The sequence below is a fragment of the Geotrypetes seraphini genome, chromosome 16 (genome assembly GCF_902459505.1).
Source record: "Geotrypetes seraphini chromosome 16, aGeoSer1.1, whole genome shotgun sequence".
In the NCBI taxonomy this organism is placed as follows: Eukaryota; Metazoa; Chordata; class Amphibia; order Gymnophiona; family Dermophiidae; genus Geotrypetes; species Geotrypetes seraphini.
In genome coordinates this window covers 22,971,090-22,988,634 of record NC_047099.1, presented here as the reverse complement: position 1 = coordinate 22,988,634, position 17,545 = coordinate 22,971,090, and the positions used below count along the sequence as shown (strand labels likewise).

At 45.3% G+C, this 17,545-nt stretch overlaps 1 protein-coding gene across 3 annotated transcripts in view; it reads left to right on the top strand.

Annotated features, from left to right (window-relative positions):
- Positions 1–220: 220 nt before the first annotated feature.
- The window catches only part of LOC117350089, a 57,303-nt gene continuing 39,978 nt past the window's right edge, over positions 221–17,545 (top strand). For all 3 annotated transcript variants that reach the window (XM_033924044.1, XM_033924045.1, XM_033924046.1), the window contains exons 1-2: positions 221–359; positions 5,516–5,965. In XM_033924044.1, coding sequence (XP_033779935.1) covers positions 299–359; positions 5,516–5,965 — 511 coding nt within the window. In that variant the 5' untranslated portion in view covers positions 221–298. The remainder of the gene's footprint in view (positions 360–5,515; positions 5,966–17,545) is intronic.

Below are 17,545 nucleotides of genomic sequence, written 5' to 3'. Positions count from 1 at the left end.
GCGCTATACAAACTTTAGGTTTAGTTTAGTTTATAATCAATAATAAATAGTTTAGTTTAGTTAAATCAATAATCAATAGTTTAGTTTAAAACCAATAATTAATCTTTACAACATTTTGTCAATGGCAATTTTGCTCTGTGAAGAAGGCAGAGCCCAGGACTGGAAGGTGTGGCAGAAAGAGAATCCCTGAGACTTCAAAAAGTGATTGGTGTGGGAGGGGACACAGGAAGTTAACTCCTTCTTCCAGTAGGCGAGGCTTTATTTCACCACTTGCGATTCCTGGGGGAAAGGATTTAGCATGAAGTTTGGGGCTTTCCTCCTGGGGGTTTTCTTAATAATCTCTTCTGCCCCGGCCCGAGGTAAGTGAAGTCCTCTTATTCTGGAACTGTTTGGAAATGCTGGGTTTTACCTTGTTCCTTTACCTTGTACCTTTCCCCAGGCACCCTTCAGGAAGGGCCCGTATTCTCCGCAAGCAGGAAACTAATACACCCAGGACAGTTACCGGGGGTAAAAGATGGATCCAAGTCTTTCCGGATCGACTCACCAGGGTGCCCAGGGCTAGGCTTGCGCTCCCCGTGGTTTTCTAGAGGGCAGCACCCCCCTTCCCTCCTCCAGAGATCTAGGCCTTTAAAGCTTCTTAGGGAAACCTGTTGGGGAACCATCAGTACAGCAGCTTAGATTGTAAACTCTTCCGATCAGGGACCGTCTATAAATGCGTATGCTTTTCAGCGCTATATAAGTGAAAAGTAGTAGTAGTGATAATAATTTCCAAAGTTTACAGTAGCAGGGGTTAAAAAAAAAAAGGTCCGGGGAAGGGTGGCTTTGCTTCTGTCTTTTGTTTGGAAAACGAATAAAGAGAGAGTTTCAAAGAATAATTTTATCAGCCCTTTATGGATTCGTGGCACCTGGGGGGGGGGTCGATGCAAACTTGCATTTAAAAACTAAAATGGAAATAGCCTTGTAGGCCTTATTCGGCCTGAGGAACAGATCTGAACACACTTTATGGTAAATAAATGCCAGACTAGGGGAAACTGAAAGGTTGTCTAACTTAGGTCACCCTATTCCTGCTTCATAAAGTTAAAATCACACATTCTTGTTTATATGATGAGCCAAGATTAATCTGTATTACTTGCCTGCACTTGTGCAAATATACCCCACACCCCACTCCTTATTTTGTAACTTTTTTTTTATTATGTATAACAATTTTTATTGAAAGAATCAAATAATCAGTACAATAGGATAATACAAAAATACATTCAATACAATAAGAATTACAATAATATTTCATACAAATTTAAATCATTCTTTCAAATTTAATTTCCATATGAATTAATTCAATCTTATCTACACCCCCCTTAATTCCATCCCCTATCTTCCCCTAAATGAAATCCCTCACCCTGGATGAAAGTTGACAAAAATAAAGAATTAAAATAAATAACTGAAATGTAATTAGTAAACCTAATTTTCATAATAAATCATTGATAACCAAACTTCATATTTTTGGTGAAAGATTCTGAATATAAGGATCCCAAACATCCATAAAAAGATGAGTTTTTTTAGGCGAACCTCGAACCTCCCAACTCTCAAATAAAAATAAGCGATGTAATTGATTCCTCCAATGCCAAAAACTTGGAGATTCTTTCTGCAACCAAAATTGCATAACACATTTAGGCCCAATCATACAGGCTTTCTGAAATAAAAGACATTTTAGTTGGCCAAAAACCCCACAAGCTGATGCTTTACCAAAAATTATTCCCCTAGGACAACCCACTATCAAATTACCCCATAAAGAACCCAAAAAAATAATAATTTTGTACCTTTTCTGGTGATTTGGGTTGATGTTACCCCAGTTAAAGTGTGAAATAGCATCTGCTTATCTTTAGGAATATGAGATTTAAAATTATTATTTTTTCCCAGTTATTTCAAACAAATGAAATGCTAAAACAACTTAAGGCAGGGGTGTCCAATGTCGGTCCTCGAGGGCCGCAGTCCAGTCGGGTTTTCAGGATTTCCCCAATGAATATACATGAGGTCTATTTGCATGCACTGCTTTCATTGTATGCTAATAGATCTCATGCATATTCATTGGGGAAATCCTGAAAACCCGACTGGATTGCGGCCCTCGAGGACCGACATTGGACACCCCTGACTTAAGGGGACCTTTTACAAGCTAATGTGTGCTTACTGCAGCAAAAAAAATGGCTTTTTACCAGGGGGTGCAGTAATTTGAGGATCTGCTCAATAGGTCTGGGGCAGGGATCTCAAAGTCCCTCCTTGAGGGTCGCAATCCAGTTGGGTTTTCAGGATTTCCCCAATGAATATACATCGAAAGCAGTGCATGCACATAGATCTCATGCATATTCATTGGGGAAATCCTGAAAACCTGACTGGAATACAGCTCTCGAGAACCGGAGTTCCCTACCCCTGGGTTACCTGTAGAACAGGGATCTCAAAGTCCCTCCTTGAGGTTCACAATCCAGTCGGGTTTTCAGGATTTCCCCAATGAATATGCATCGAAAGCAGTGCATGCACATAGATCTCATGCATGTTCATTGGGGAAATCCTGAAAACCCGACTGGATGGCGGCCCTCAAGGAGGGACTTTGAGATCCCTGGTCTGGGGGGCAGAGAGTGGGTATGTTCTGCGCTGATTAGCCCAGGCTTAGCTTATGAATCTCAGCCGCCTACACAACAGGTAAGAGGAGGGGCCCACGTGCTAATGGGAAAAATCAGAGCGGACTATTTTAGCCCAGTGGTAAAATTGGCCATAGTGCATGAGAATAATCCATGTAAGGCAGGGGAGTCAAAGTCTCTCCTTGAGGGCCGCAATCCATTCGGGTTTTCCCCAATGAATATGCATGAGATATATTAGCATACAATGAAAGCAGTGCATGCAAATAGATCTCGTGCATTCATTGGGGAAATCCTGAAAACCCGACTGGATTGCGGCCCTCGAGGAGGGACTTTGACACCCTTGACGTAAGAGCACGCTAAGGTCACTTTTTACCGCTGTTTGGTAAAAGGACCCCTAAATGTAGAATTATCCGTGTTGAAACAATTCTTAAATAACTTGTTGGTGGGTTTTTTTTTTTTTTTTTCATTTCAGATTGGAATTTAGTTCATTTGTATTTTATTTCACTTTAGTTACTTTAATTTAATTTTTCTGCTAAGTTATGTTTAATTTTCACCTTTCTGCTTCATTTACCCCCCTCCCTTCCCCTTTTTACAAAATCGTAGCACGGTTTTTAGTGCTGGCTGCAGTGGTAACAGCTTCAATGCTCATAGGAATTCTTTGAGTGCCAGAGCTGTTCCTGCTGTGGCTGGCGCTATAAACCGCACTACAGTTTTGTAAAAAGGGGGTTATATTGTTGTTATACTCTTATATATTTCATATTCTTTCTTTCTTAGGCATGTTAGTTTAGATCAGTGTTCTTCAACTGCCGATCCATGGACCGGTGCCGGTCTGCAGAAACTTCCTGCCGGTCCACAGGGCCGGCACGTGCATCAGGCCCCAATTCGGTGCTCTTTGGCCGCCAGTCCACGGTGTGATTGATGCGGTGTTATCTTCAGACCGGCTCCCTCTTCCTCAGTGCTGCAGTGCACAAAGCCGTGGGCAGAGGCTCCTATGAGTGTCCTGCGCCTGAACCAGAAGCCTTCTCTCTGATGTCGCAACGTCAGAGGGAAGGCTTCCAGATGAGGCACGGGACGTGCGAGGAGCTGCTTTCCACGGCTTTGTGCACTGCAGTACTGAGGAAGAGGGAGCTGGCCCGGGGACAGGCCAGAAGGCAAGGCACAGCATGGAGGGAGGGAGACAATGATAGGGGGAATGGTTTGATTTTTTAATTTAGTGATCGATTTACATCTGCTGTCTGTTCAGGAAGAAATGCATTTGTTTCTTTTCCTCTGCATGCAGTCTTGCATCTTAGGGTTTGTTTGTATAGATTAGTACTTTTAGTTTTTGGTCCCGTATTTGCATGGGGTTATCTGTGTTCTGGTAGGAATGAATATTGAGAAGAGTACAGTGTTCTTTGTGTAATTTAATTTTGTGGTTAACCATTATGAGTTGTCAGGGCCGGATTTAGATGAAAAGAGGCCCTAGGCTATTCCACTTATGAGGCCCTTTCACCTCCCATTTTTAAGTTTGTAAATTACATGAGAGATAATAAAATACATCATTACTGTGATATATATCAATATGTTAAATGAAACATGTTATTGGTACTAACCTTTATAAAAAAATGTGACATGGATAATAAATAAAAAAAAGTCGAGAACATTTATTTGGACATTTATTCTCAGCACCATATATAGTACTTGTAACAATAACTAATCAAACATAACAAACAACATTGCCCCTTCCTATGTCCTTATCCTCACCTCACCCTACCCTCCAATGCCCGCCTGCCTCCCATCCCCCTTCCATTGAACACCCCCCATGCCATCCTGCCTGCCTGCCTTCCATTAAACCCCCCCACCCTACCCTCCGATGCTAGCCTGCCTGCCTCCCATCCCCCTTCCACTGAAACCCCCCCCCCCCCAATGCCAGTCTGGGCCGCCCTGTCCTGACGGATCCACGTTTTGCCTCTCTCCCCGCGGGGCTGGGCTTTGCCCAGCTGCTTCCGGACTGACGTCTTTCCCTCCCCGATCCTCCTCCCAGGGCGAGAAAAAGAAAGGGAGAAGCCAAGTTGGTGCCCCGTTGCGGCCGGAGCCGGTTCCGATCCCGAAGCGTAGAATTTCTCCTTATTTTCGGTTCAGTATTTTAGTGTTCACTGTTTTTAGAATAGTGTAATTTTAATTTTGCTAACAATTTGAATGTAGGCCCCTCTTGATCTTGAGGCCCTAGGCTGAAGCCTAGTTAGCTTATAGGAAAATCTGGCCCTGTGTGTTGTTAATATGATTATATTGTGTGTGTGTGTATATATATGAAAAATGAATGGAAGAAATGGTGTTACAATTAGTACTATTATAGGGGCGGGGTCTGGGGCGGAGATTGGGTAGAGATGGGCGGGGTCTTGCCCACGACTTAGCCCAGTGTTCTTCAACTGCTGGTCCGCGGACCGGTGCCGGTCCACAAAATAATTATTTTATTTCCGCCGGTCCATAGGTGTCAAAAGGTTGAAGAACACTGGTTGAGATTGTGAGCCTATTTGGAACAGAGAGGGCAGCTCAATGTGCCTTCAATACAATGTATTCAAATTGTGATCTGCTTAGGTTTTAAGTGGAATATAAAGTGTTAAAAATAAATAAATGTAGAATTCCTCTTGTTAAAACAATTCCTTAAATCAATTTTTAAATTGCAGCATTCTACTTGCTAAGGGACACTTTTGAACTCAATTTTATTTTTTGGAACTTTTCATAAAACATTGCCCATGTAGTCTACCAAAAAATTAAAAGGAACATCGTCTTAATAGTGACAGCCATTAGCAGAGCTCTCGTGACTGGAAAAGGAAGAGTAGATGGACTAGGGTGTGTGTTTTGGGGAGAGCGTGCTCAGTCTTCTTGCTTTCTTTTCTAAGGTCACCTGCACTGCCACCCTATTGCTTTTGCTGTTCCTGTTCGGGCCCAGCAGGGGGCTACCATCCTGCTCCCTTGCACCTTCAAATGGACTTCTGAGCCACCCCGTGACAAGAAGGTGATTTGGCAACGGGCACAGGCAGGTGTGGAGGACGAGGTGGTGCACTTCCAGAACGGCGGGGACATCCGGGACCAGCAGAGCGAGGCGTTTGTGGGAAGAACCTTCATGGGACCTGCGTGGTTTGAAAATCAGAACGCCAGCCTCATCCTGCAACCTGTCCGTCTGGAAGACACAGGGCTCTACTGTTGCCTGCTGCTGACCTATCCTCTGGGGTCTAACTCCCTCCACAATTGCTCTACGGTCCAGCTGGATGTGGATACCCAGGAAGGAGGAAGGAGTGTGGATGAAGAAGAAGGTCCACAGATGAAGACATGCGACTACAAGCCCCCAGGTTAAACAAACATACACACTGGGTTTTCTGTGTCACTGCTCAAATCAATGCTGATAAAGCCCTTCATTTGATGACAGAAACGGAGACTATTGCCCAACCTGTAGATTAGTAAAATTTGTGTGTTTTTGGAAAATACACATTTTTTCCTGTGGAAGGAAGAGATGGTAGAAGGGGATTATAGCAGGCGTGGAAACTGGAGTTACAAGTTTAATTCTAAATAACCAAAACTGTGTGAATATTTCTCTCGCTGAAAGAAAAAGCAGGTGCAGTCCCTGCACGTAACCTTTCCTGGGGTGATAAATCAAACCCCAGTCTATTGGTGGTATTGGTATACTCCCTCCTCCCTGGTAGGGATGTTCAGAGCTTGCAATGTTGCAGGCCGTTTTCATTATGGTCCCAGCAGGTTAATATGGGGACTCTGGATTGTCAGAAAACGTTTCGCAAGAGACTCCCGAGGAAACTAAAAATTCACAGGCTGTGTTCTGTTGTTGACTGGGACCTGGTTAAAAGAGAGAAGACAGAGAGAGCACCAAGTGGTCAGTTACCTCAAAAGTAAATAGTGGAGGGATCTGGACCGCGATTTGGGTTCACTGGTAGGGGCAAAAGGCTGGGAGCCATTTGCTGCTGGACCATCACATGTTTTATTTTAGGAAACAGTATCCCAAATCACTTACGAGAAATAACAACTCTTGCCAATTTTAAGGCGAAGTTAAAGACCTTTTTATTCCTTGATGCTTTTGAAACTTAAACCGTCCTTCTAAGGACGGTTTAGATTCAGGAAAGGTTTCTTCCTTCAGTTCCCCCCTCCCTTTGTTCTTGCCCCCCTTGAATGTTCTCTTTCTCTCTATCAATTGTAGTTCCGACCCTTCTTCCCTTTTGTTCCGGTTTGTCAATGTCTTTATAAATTGTCATTTCCCTTGGTTTGTCTTGGTTCATATTGTATTTTAATTGGCGCATTGATTTGGTGGGTTTTTTTTGTACACCGCCTAGAAGGCTTGATTAGGCGGTGTAAGAAATTTTAAATAAACTTGAAACTTGAGAAGAGGCAGCCGTGGTGGTGCTGAGCGCAGTCTCTGCTCTTCTCTAGAATAGAGAGTTGCGCGGGGACAGAAATCCCACCCAACCCCCGCCTGTCCCCGCCAGGATCCTCTCCGTCCCCACCAGGATTCTCTCCGTCCCCCCCCCAGGATCCTCTCTGTCACCACCCGTCCCCGCCAGGATCCTCTCCGTCCCCACCTGTCCCCGCCAGGATCCTCTCCGTCCCCGCCAGGATCCTCTCCGTCCCCACCCGTCCCCGCCAGGATCCTCTCTACCCGTCCCCGTCAGGATCCTCTCTGTCCCCACCCATCCCCGCAAGGAATTACCTCCATCCCCGCCCGTCCCCATTAAAAGCAGTACTTCTGAAGGATCATCAATTCCACAGTTTCTTTTGTGTTTGCACTGCTGTTTCCCTTGTGGAATCTCTTTGGTGGAACCCTTTTTTTGTTTTCTGTTCAGGTAATTAACTTATAAAGCCCCTCTTTTACTAAGGCTGACGTGTCCATTATATTATATGGATGAACCCTGCTTCCAAAGCCTTCCATCCCCATGGGAGTCCCGTTGGCTAGAGGGGTGTCCCCTGGGAGTCGCGTGGACCAGAGGTGGGTCCCCGTGGGTTAGGGGGGGATTCCCGCAGGACCCCCCGCGATCCCCGTTCCCATGCAGACCTCTACTCTAGAAGTCCTGGTACACCTCCTCCTGAGCCCAGTCTTATTTGTGTCCTCCTGTCCCACATGTAGCTTGAAAAATGTTTACACATTTTATCTTGGGCTGCTGCTTGGGTCTCTCATGATAAGAGCTATGATTGCACGTCAGTCAGAGATGAAGCACTTTTCCAGCTGGGGGGGGGAGGGGTGGTGAAGACTGGGATCAGCAGATAAGTGATGTGTGCGTCACGCTTCCTCCACTCCATATAAAAAAAAAAAAAGTGTGTTAAGCACTGTAGCAAGAGATGAGGAAGGATGTGTTTCCTAAACCCTCTTTTGCACCCCATCATCTCTGTCGATTACTTTATATACCCCCAGGCTCCTTTTATTGGTCATGTGGCCACCTCAGAAGTCCTTCTCGGACCCCTCTCTTTACACACACACACACAGACACATATTCAAAACTGTAGATCACACTGCTTCATTAAAAACTCAGCAAGCTTGGTATTTCAGGCTTGGTTCTGAAATGTTTTTTTTTGGGAAATTTTTGCATAATGGGTATTATAGGGCAGTGTTTCTCAGCTTGGCCCTGGAGTACTCCCTTGCCAGTCAGGTTTTCGGGACATCCACAATGAATATGCATGAAAGAAATCTGCGTATAATGGAACAGTGTATGCATATCAAGTTTATTCTTGTTCATTGTGGATATCCTGAAAACCTGGCTGGCAATGAGATACTCCAGGACTGAGCTCGGAAACACTGCTATAGGGTGAAAATGATCTTTCTAGTTGGAAACCGTTGTGTGGAGGGCCACAGGGATCCCCTCTTTCCCTCTTGGAAGTAGAAACGTATTTCAGAGTATTAGGATTGATCTGAATATTTAGTGTACTTTGGATGACGGTAGTTTTAGTGTAAAGCAATTTTTATTGAAGCGAAAATAACACAGCAAAAAGATAAAATCATGTGGAAAGAGTAACAAGTCCCCCCAAACCCAACCTCTCCCCAACCCACCCCTCAACCAAAACCATCCAAGCATCAGAAAGAAGAAACAAGAATATGCAAGCCCAGAAACCAGCAGCATCCCAACCCTGTGCCACTGGGGAGGTCCAAACACCAGAGTCCAAAATACCATGCAAACAGAGCTCTGTACTCTGATGAGCCCTGAGAGGAACACTAGCCCCCCCCCCCCCCCCACATCCCTCCCCCCACCACAAGATAGGAGAAAAATAAAGAAACAAGGAAAGAAAAAAATAAAGAAATACAAATTAAAACAAACAAAAAAAAAAAACCACCACAGCCGGGGAGAGGCACCCCCACTCACCGCTCAGAACAGCTCAAAGCCACAGCAGATTAAGAATTAAGCTCCGACTTCTAGGGGACAGTGAATAGATATAGGGCCTCCAAACCCATAGAAAACATTTTTTCTGTTGAAAGGAAGCACGCACCCGATTCCTCTCAAGTAACATCAAAGCATGCAGTCTATTGCGCCATGCCCAATACGCAGGAGGGTCAGCCGACACCCACTCAGTCAATATGACCTTTTTAGCTACCAAGCCCGCCTTCCGCAAGAATAAACTGCCGACACCAGGCGGCAAACGAAAAGCCTCAAATTTATCTGGATGACGGTAGTTTAAAGAAGTTTTCTTCAGACTGTGCCAAGTAAGGTCACTATATTCACTATTCAGTGGAGAATATTTTCAACTTCTAGCTCTGTTTGGCTTGTTGTGATGCACGTGGTCAAGCAAGAAGGTGTTTGTAACACTGTTATTGCTCAGACAGGCAGCTTGCCTTCATTTTAACATCATTCTTTCTGACCCCTGATGCAGGCATACCCTAGAACAGGGGTGTCCAACCTTTTTTGCTTCACTGGGCCGCATTGGCCGAAAAAAAATGTTTCTGGGGCCGCAAATATGCTCAAAAGCTGCGGCAAGACAGAGGAGGGAGCCGGCAAGACGGTAAACACCAGGGGGCAGCAGAGGAAAATACTGCATTGCCCTCGACTGGGGCCACACAAAATACTTCACGGGGCCGCATGCGGCCCTCGGGCCGCAGGTTGGACACCCCTGCCCTAGAACACGGGCTGTTTTGGGTCCAATAAAAGCTGCTATTTCTCACACTTGGCTTCACCTGTTTGTTCCATTCATGGCCTACAACAGTGGTTCCCCAACCCTGTCCTGGAGGACCACTAGCCAGTCGGGTATTCGGGATAGCCCTAACGACTGCGCACGGAGCAGATCTGCATTCCTATCATCTTCATTACATGCATATCTCTTTCATGCATGGTCATTGGGGTGTCAGGTAAAAAGTGCGCCGGGACAAAGGCGCGCTCAGACAATTGAGCGTAGTGCGGAGGTGCGCGCTGCAGAAAATTACTGTTTTTAGGGCTCCGACGGGGGGGCATGGGTTGAACCCCTCCACTTTACTTAATAGAGATTGCGCCCTGTTGTGGGGGCATTATGGGGGGTTTGGGGGGTTGTAACCCCCCACAATTTACTGAAAACTTCACTTTTTCCCTGTTTTTAGGGAAAAAGTTAAGTTTACAGTAAAATGTGGAGGGTTACAGCCCCCCACAACGCCGGCGCCATCTCTATTAAGTAAACTGGGGGGGCTCCCCAACAAAACCCCCCGTCGGAGCCCCTAAAAACTGTAATTTTCTTCGGCCTCCGTCTTGTGCTCAGTTGTCGGCGCGCGCCTTTGTCTTTTGCGGGGTTGTCTATGAACCGTCATTGGGGCTATCCCGAAAACCCGACTGGCTGGTGGTCCTCCAGGACAGGGTTGGGAACCACTGGCCTACAACACTGTTCTCGACCCACTCGTGATATTGCCATACCTGGGTTTTTTTTGTAATGCCCTGTTTGTGGGTTTGTCTCCACCACTCAAATCTCAATACGGCTGTTAAATTATCTATAAATATCCTAAAATACGATTGAGCGGCGTCTCTGTTAATCCATCTGCACCGATCCCAGTTTTAATTATGCACAAGATATTTGGCGGTACAAATACCAAGCGCCCTGTCCGTGTCTCGTCGTTTTCCAGCTCTGCTAAAACTGTGAGAGCAAAGATCATTTTAGCTCAGTACAAGATTTACGCTACGGGAAAGTATTAGGTCTTCATTTTGCCTATTGAGTGTCTAATCTGGAATGAACTGGCTCCAGATCTTTTGTCCTCGGCCATCTTGTTTATTTAGTATGTCATCACTTGAAAAGGTTCTTATTAAATAAGAGGATCCTTTTTCACTAAGCTGCGTCAAAAAGTGGTCTGCGTTTGTATTAGCGCAAGGGATTCTTGTGCGCCGAGGCCCCACTTAGCGCAGCTGTAAATTGGCCACAATTTTTCCATGTTCTGAATTAATGGCCACACGCTAACTTCCAAATTAGCACACGAGCCCCCTACCACCATCTCTTTTATTAGGCGGTAAGGACCTCCAAGCTAATCAGTTAGCACGCAGCGATGTACATCCGCTAACCGATTAGCACAGGGCACTTGTATTCTCTATTCTTTTTTTTTTTTTAATTCTTTATTGATTTTCAACCTACAAATGCGCAATAAATGATTCACAATTTTGTACAATATTATATAATAAGCGCCACAAAACTGACAAATATTACTGTGCAAAGAAATTCCCCCCCTCCCCTCCCAGCTAATAAACAAATATATCAAAACCTTCATGAAACTATTCATAAAATCCCCGGATCAATTCCAATCCCACCCCCTTCCCTTACCTCCTCCTCCCCCTCCCCAGGATGTGTATGTTTACTTGTCTATAAAATAAAATTAATTATTTCTCTTTACACTGCAGGGGTGTCCAACCTGCGGCCCCGTGAAGCATTTTCAAGTTTCAAGTTTATTATAAAATTTGATTAATCGCCTATTCCAAATTCTAAGCGATGAAGAAATCGATAAAATTACAGAGTTAGGGGAAACAAACATAACTAACAAAAAGACTAAATCTACGAAACATAATAAAAACCAACTTTACAAACATAATAAAACACAAGGAAAGAAATACAATCTGATTAATAAAAAGAAAGACAATTAAGGTCAAGAACAATAGGAAGGGGAAGGAGAAAAACTCTCAAAAAATATAAAGATAAAAAGAAATTCCTAAGCAATTCATTTAGTCATTAAATGCATCTTAAAAAGAAAAAATTATTTCCCTTATGTTTATTAGTTTATGAGGTAGGGAGGGGGGTATTTTATTATTACATATATCATACAATAATGGAGTATATGGTTGGGGGGGATGGGCGAGGGATAGGGATAAGAATATATGTAATATACCAATGATTGTTTATAAGTGATGTGTGAATGAAAATATTAACACTTAATGTAATTTGTGAAAATGAATAAAGAATTATTTAAAAAAAAAACCCAAAACCCTTGAGTTTGCTCTTAAATTTTTCCAAATTGTTTTCCTCTCTTAAGTAAATTGGAAGGGAATTCCGTGTTTGAGGAGCTGTAACGGAAAAGATGGATTGCCGTCGTGTGTTAATAATTTTAAGGGAGGGAATGACTAATAAGTGTTGGTCATTCGACCTCAGTAATTTAGATGCAGTGTTTTCCTCTGCTGGCCCGGGTTGTTTACCATCTTGCTGGCTCCCTCCTCTGTCTTGCTGCAGCGTTTGCGCGTCCCCAGAAAAATTTTTTCGGCCAATGCGGCCCAGGGAAGCCAAGGTTGGACACCCCTGCTTTACAGTATTTAGCCAACGGCTCCCAAACATCCATCAAATTCTTAAATCGTCCCTGTTGTACGGCCATGCAACGCTCTATTTTATATGTATAAGGCAGGGATTCCCACCAGAATGTATAGTTTAACCTATCCCAGTTTTTCCAATTTCTTAAAATAAGATGCAAAGCAACCCCGGTCATTACTAATAGAAGCTTGTTATTTCTCATTGATAACTGGCTTTTAGCTCTCATAACAGTACCAAATAAAATAGTATCATAAGATAAAGCCACTGGATTCTCTAACACAGTGTTCTTCAACCACCGGTCCATGGACCAGTGCCGGTCCACAGAAATTTCCTGCCGGTCCACAGGGCAAGCACGTGCATCAGGCCCAAAACAGTGTTCTTCAACTGCCAGTCCACGGTGCGATCGATGCGGCGTTATCTTCGAGCCAGCTCCCTCTTCCTAACTAATTCAGTGCACAAAGCCACGGGCAGTGGTTCCTACGGGCATCCTGCGCCTGAATCGGAAGCCTTCTTTCTGACGTTGCAACGTCGGAGGGAAGGCTTCCAGATGAGGCACAGGACGTGCAAGGTGCAATTAGTACTATTTGGGGGCGGGGTCTGGGGTGGAGATTGGGAGAGATGGGCGGGGTCTGGCCCACGACTTAGCCCAGTGTTCTTCAACTGCCGGTCCACGGACCAATGCCGGTCCACAGAATAATTCTTTTATTTCTGCCGGTCCATAGGTGTAAAAAGGTTGAAAAACACTGCTCTAACATATTATTTACTTGTATTCTATGCTCACCTGTGCTAAAAAATTAAATATTTTTTAGTACTTGGAAGCATGCACTGATCTCAAAACTACCACAGGGCGCCCGAGCGCATCCCGTGACGGTACCTTTTTGTAATCTGTGGTAAGCATATCTTAATAGAAAGATCCCTGAAGTGTTTTTTTAAATAATCCATTTTGGAACCCCTATGGGGAGTTGGCAAAACACTGCCTGACATACCCTCCCCGTCCCCTCTCCACAAGCCTTGCAACCTCATCTTTTACACACATGCCTATGACCGCTGTACTCGTTGACGGTTCATAGATGAAAGCGCGCGGACAAAGGAGCACAGACAAATGCACGCAGGATGTCAGCGTGCTGGGTTAAAAGTTAAATATAAAGCGCTTTGAGGGGGGGTTTGGGGGAGAACCCCCCACTTTACTTAGAAGTGTTGGCGCTGCCATTGGGGGGCTCGGGGGGGGGAGGTTAAACCTGTTTTAGGGAAAAAGTACAGTTTCTTCTATAGGGGGGGTTCCCCCCAGTGCCAACACTTCTCCCCATACTCCCCCTCAGAGCGCATTTATCTGTGCTCATTTTTCCGCACGCGATTGTCTCGCGCGCTTTAGTCCCGTCACCCTCGTTTGACATACACAAGCCCTACTCAGCCCTTGCTTCAGAAATCCCACTCATAGCAGACACATCCCACCAGTGGCGTGGCAGGGGGGTGGGGCAGACTGCCCCGGGTGCTGTCATGATGGGGGCACTGACACTTCTTCACCCTCCCTTCCCCGCTCACCAGCATGAGCAACTACTTCTGGCCTGCTGCTCATGCTGGCCTGGCTCCCTCTGAAATCACTTCCGGATCGCGGGGCCAGAAAGTGACATCATAGGGAAAGCCAATGCAAGCAGCAGGCTGGAGAGGCTGGTCGCTCTGGCAAAGATTTGAAGATGAACGGGGTGGGAAGGGAGGGCACAAGGGGTGGGGTGGAGGGGCACAGGGAGGTTGGCGTGGAAGTGCCCAGGGAGGACGGGACACGGAGATCTGTATCTGTATCTGTACCCTGGGTGCCTCCTACCCTTATTACGCCACTGAACCCCACACAGGTAGGTGTGTGTGCATCTATACCCCCTCCTCATTTTCTGTACATAATTCTCCATTCCCATCCCAGTTACCTATGAAAAGATGGTATTATAGGGGGTCCAGAGACGATAGAGGTCTATAAAATATTTAGTGGAGTGGAAAGAGTAGATGTGATTTGCTTGTTCACTCTTTCCAAAAATACTAGGACTAGGGGACAATGATGGAGCTACTAAGCAGTAGATTTAAAACGAACTGGAGAAAATATTTCTTCGCACAACCTATAATTAAACTCTGGAATTCATTGCTGGAGAATGTGGTGAAATCAGTTAGCTTAGCGGGGTTTAAAAAAGGCTTGGCTAATTTCCTAAAAGAGAAGTCTATAGGCCATTATTGAGATGGCTTGGGGGAAATCCACTGCTTATTCCTAGGATAAGCAGCATAAAATCTGATTTACTCCTTGGGATCTTGCCAGGTATTATTTTATTTGTTTACTAGTCTTTAAGCCCGTTACGTTTACGGGTGCTAGAACATATGTGTGTGTGTCTGTCTTTATTTCTTTCTCTCTCTCTCCTTAGCCGCTTTCTTTCTTTCTGCCTTTATTTTTCCTTGGCTGTCCTCTGTTCCTTTTTCTTCACCCCCCCCCCCTGTCCATCAGCATCTCTTTCCTTCTCCCCCTGTCCAGCAGTAGGCATCCCTTCCTTTTTTATCCTCCCTCCTCCTTCTTATCCCTATGATACTCTTATCTTGCTCTGTCCCTGATCAGAGGTTCCCGACAGCCGCCCAGTTGCACCCATTGGAAAAGTTCCCACTGCCGCATCCCGCACTCCTCCTGACGCGGCTCCCGCTGTCCTTTCTGTCTGTCTGTGTCCCTGGCCCCCTTTGCCTGTCTGTCTTTCTGTGTATCTCCCTGCCCCTGTGTCTTTCTTCTTTCTCCCTCTGTCTGTCTGTCCAAAGCAGCATTCCATCCTCCTCCATTTCCCTCCCCCCCCACACCAGTTCCCTGTGCACCTGCCCCTGTGTCTTTCTTATTTTCTTTGTGTTTCCCTTCCTCTCTCTGTCTGTCTGTCCAAAGCAGCATTCCCTCCCCTCCATTTCCCTGTGCAGCAGCATTAGCGTTTCCTCTACCCCCCCCCCCCTTTCCCTTCCTGCGGTCCGGACTACAAACGTGGTGATTACAGCAACGCTTGCATCAGTCTCCACACGCTGCTTCGGGTCCTTCTACTGCCCTGATTTACTCTGGCACGTCCCTGATGACATCATCAGAGACGCGGCAGAGCAAATCAGGGCAGTAGAAGGGCCCGAAGCAGCGTGTGAAGACTGATGCACATGCTGCTGGAATCGCCATTCGGGCCCGCGGGAAGAGAAGGGGGTGGGCGGCAAAGGAGGAACGGAGATCGTCGTCTGGCTGCGGTCGGGCTTGTGGAGAGCAGGGAGGCTGTGACGTATTAAGCGAGCAGGTGGTGACGTAAAACCTGCGCATGCACACTCGTGTTTTCGCGACGGATCAGGGAACACGTTTTTTTAGTGCGCATGCGCGGCCTATCATTTTATTATATTAGATTTTAAGAATTTATATACCGTTTAAAACTAAACGGTTTACAAAGTTTACCTACACAGTATTTAAAATGAACACATAATAAAAACAAACAGATTGTTAAAAAAAACATATAATAAAATAAACATAAAAACAATTTTCAAGAGAAACCATAAGGTGGGTAAAAAGAACATAGATAGTTCATCAATTTTGCCAAAAATACCTAAAAAAAAAGGCGTCAACAAATAGCTGTGTCTTTTGAAATTTTCTAAAGCTACCCTTTTCACAGCAATTTCGTATCGGACCCACCAAGGAGTTCCATAACTTAACTCCTGCGCAGCAAAAGGTCATTTTGCTAGTCTCGACAAGCCTTGGGTTCAAAGTCATCTTCAGGTTCTTGGGACCTGGGTTGGACCACTCTTGGAAAAAGGATACTGGGCTTAATTTTTCCGTTAAACCCATTCAATCTGAGCTATACCCACTGCTGGGCCTGGTGTTTTTCTAAATAATCTGGAGGAAGGAGTAGTAACAAGTGAGGTGATGCTAAGCTTTTATTCATCATTGAATTTCATGTTAAGTCATGAGGAGGCCCTGACAAAAGTGTGTGTGTGGGGGGTGAGTAATTAAAGGTAGATGAAATGTTGTATGGACCAGCGCAAAGTATCAAATTCAGGCCATAGCTACGCGATGCAGGGTTCTGTTTTCAGAACAGATCAGGAAAATCTTGACGACGTTGCTGACACTTTGTAGAAACTCAGTCCAGAGGGGGGCAGCAGTCAAAAAAAAAAAACGTAAACGGAATATTCGGAATTATTTCCTGTGGCAATAGGGTGGTGTCAGACACTCGTTGCGTGATAAGTTTTAACCCATTTAGAAAGGCTCTGGAGATATGCAGAGAGGCCTAATAACAGCGCCTGTGTATTGACCACCCTTTAAAATAGAGTTGCGGCTCTGGTTGATCACACACCAAAAAGGCACAGCAGATCTAGAAAAGGGTGACAGAAATTCAAAAAGGGGATAGAACACCTCCCTTATGAAGAGAACTTGAAACGATTAGGGCTCTTCAGCTTGGGGAAAAGATGACGGAGAGAATCTGATAAAGAAACTGTTGCTTTAACCTTTCAAGCATTTAAAACACTGGGACAGGCCCTGAAACCAGCTGGTAGCAGATGGAGCTGGATTTCGCTTGTGTTGTTGTGTGTAGAAGAAAGACAAACTGTTGCGGCTTCTCCTGAAAAATAAACTTAGCAAGCCCTTGTGCGATAGGTGGCCCTGCCAGTCACTTGGGCTTCCTGTTACCATGGAAACCCATAGGGTTAGGTGGTGAAGCCGGGTGCAGCACCATTCCATACCACAGAGCCTCTCCGCAGAAGAGATGACAGGCGCAAGGCTGAATATACTAGTGGGAGCCTCTGCAACACTGCTGGGCCTATCTTTCCTTTCCAGGATAAGCAGCATGATGGCAGGCCTTGGCTGCGCCATAGCCATGGTGCCGACACCCGGGCACCTATTAAAATTTGGCACCAGAGGAAGTGCCTGTGGTTAAATCTGGGCCTGGTCCCATATTCTAAAAAGTTTAGGAAAGTATTTGTTGAATGTGTGCCCGGAGAGTGCCCCCGTTGGCATAGCATAAGAGTTTTGACACATATATAAGGGCTGCAAGTTAATGGCAGTTAACTCTACGATTAGCACATCATTAATTGCGGGTTAAAAAAAGAAATGAATTGCAGTTCTGTGTCTCCAGTCTCTTCCAAACATCTCGTCTGCTCTCTTCCACTCCTACCTCTGTCTTTGGTGCAATCAGCATCTTATCCCCTCCCCCCCCCATCTGCGATTCAAC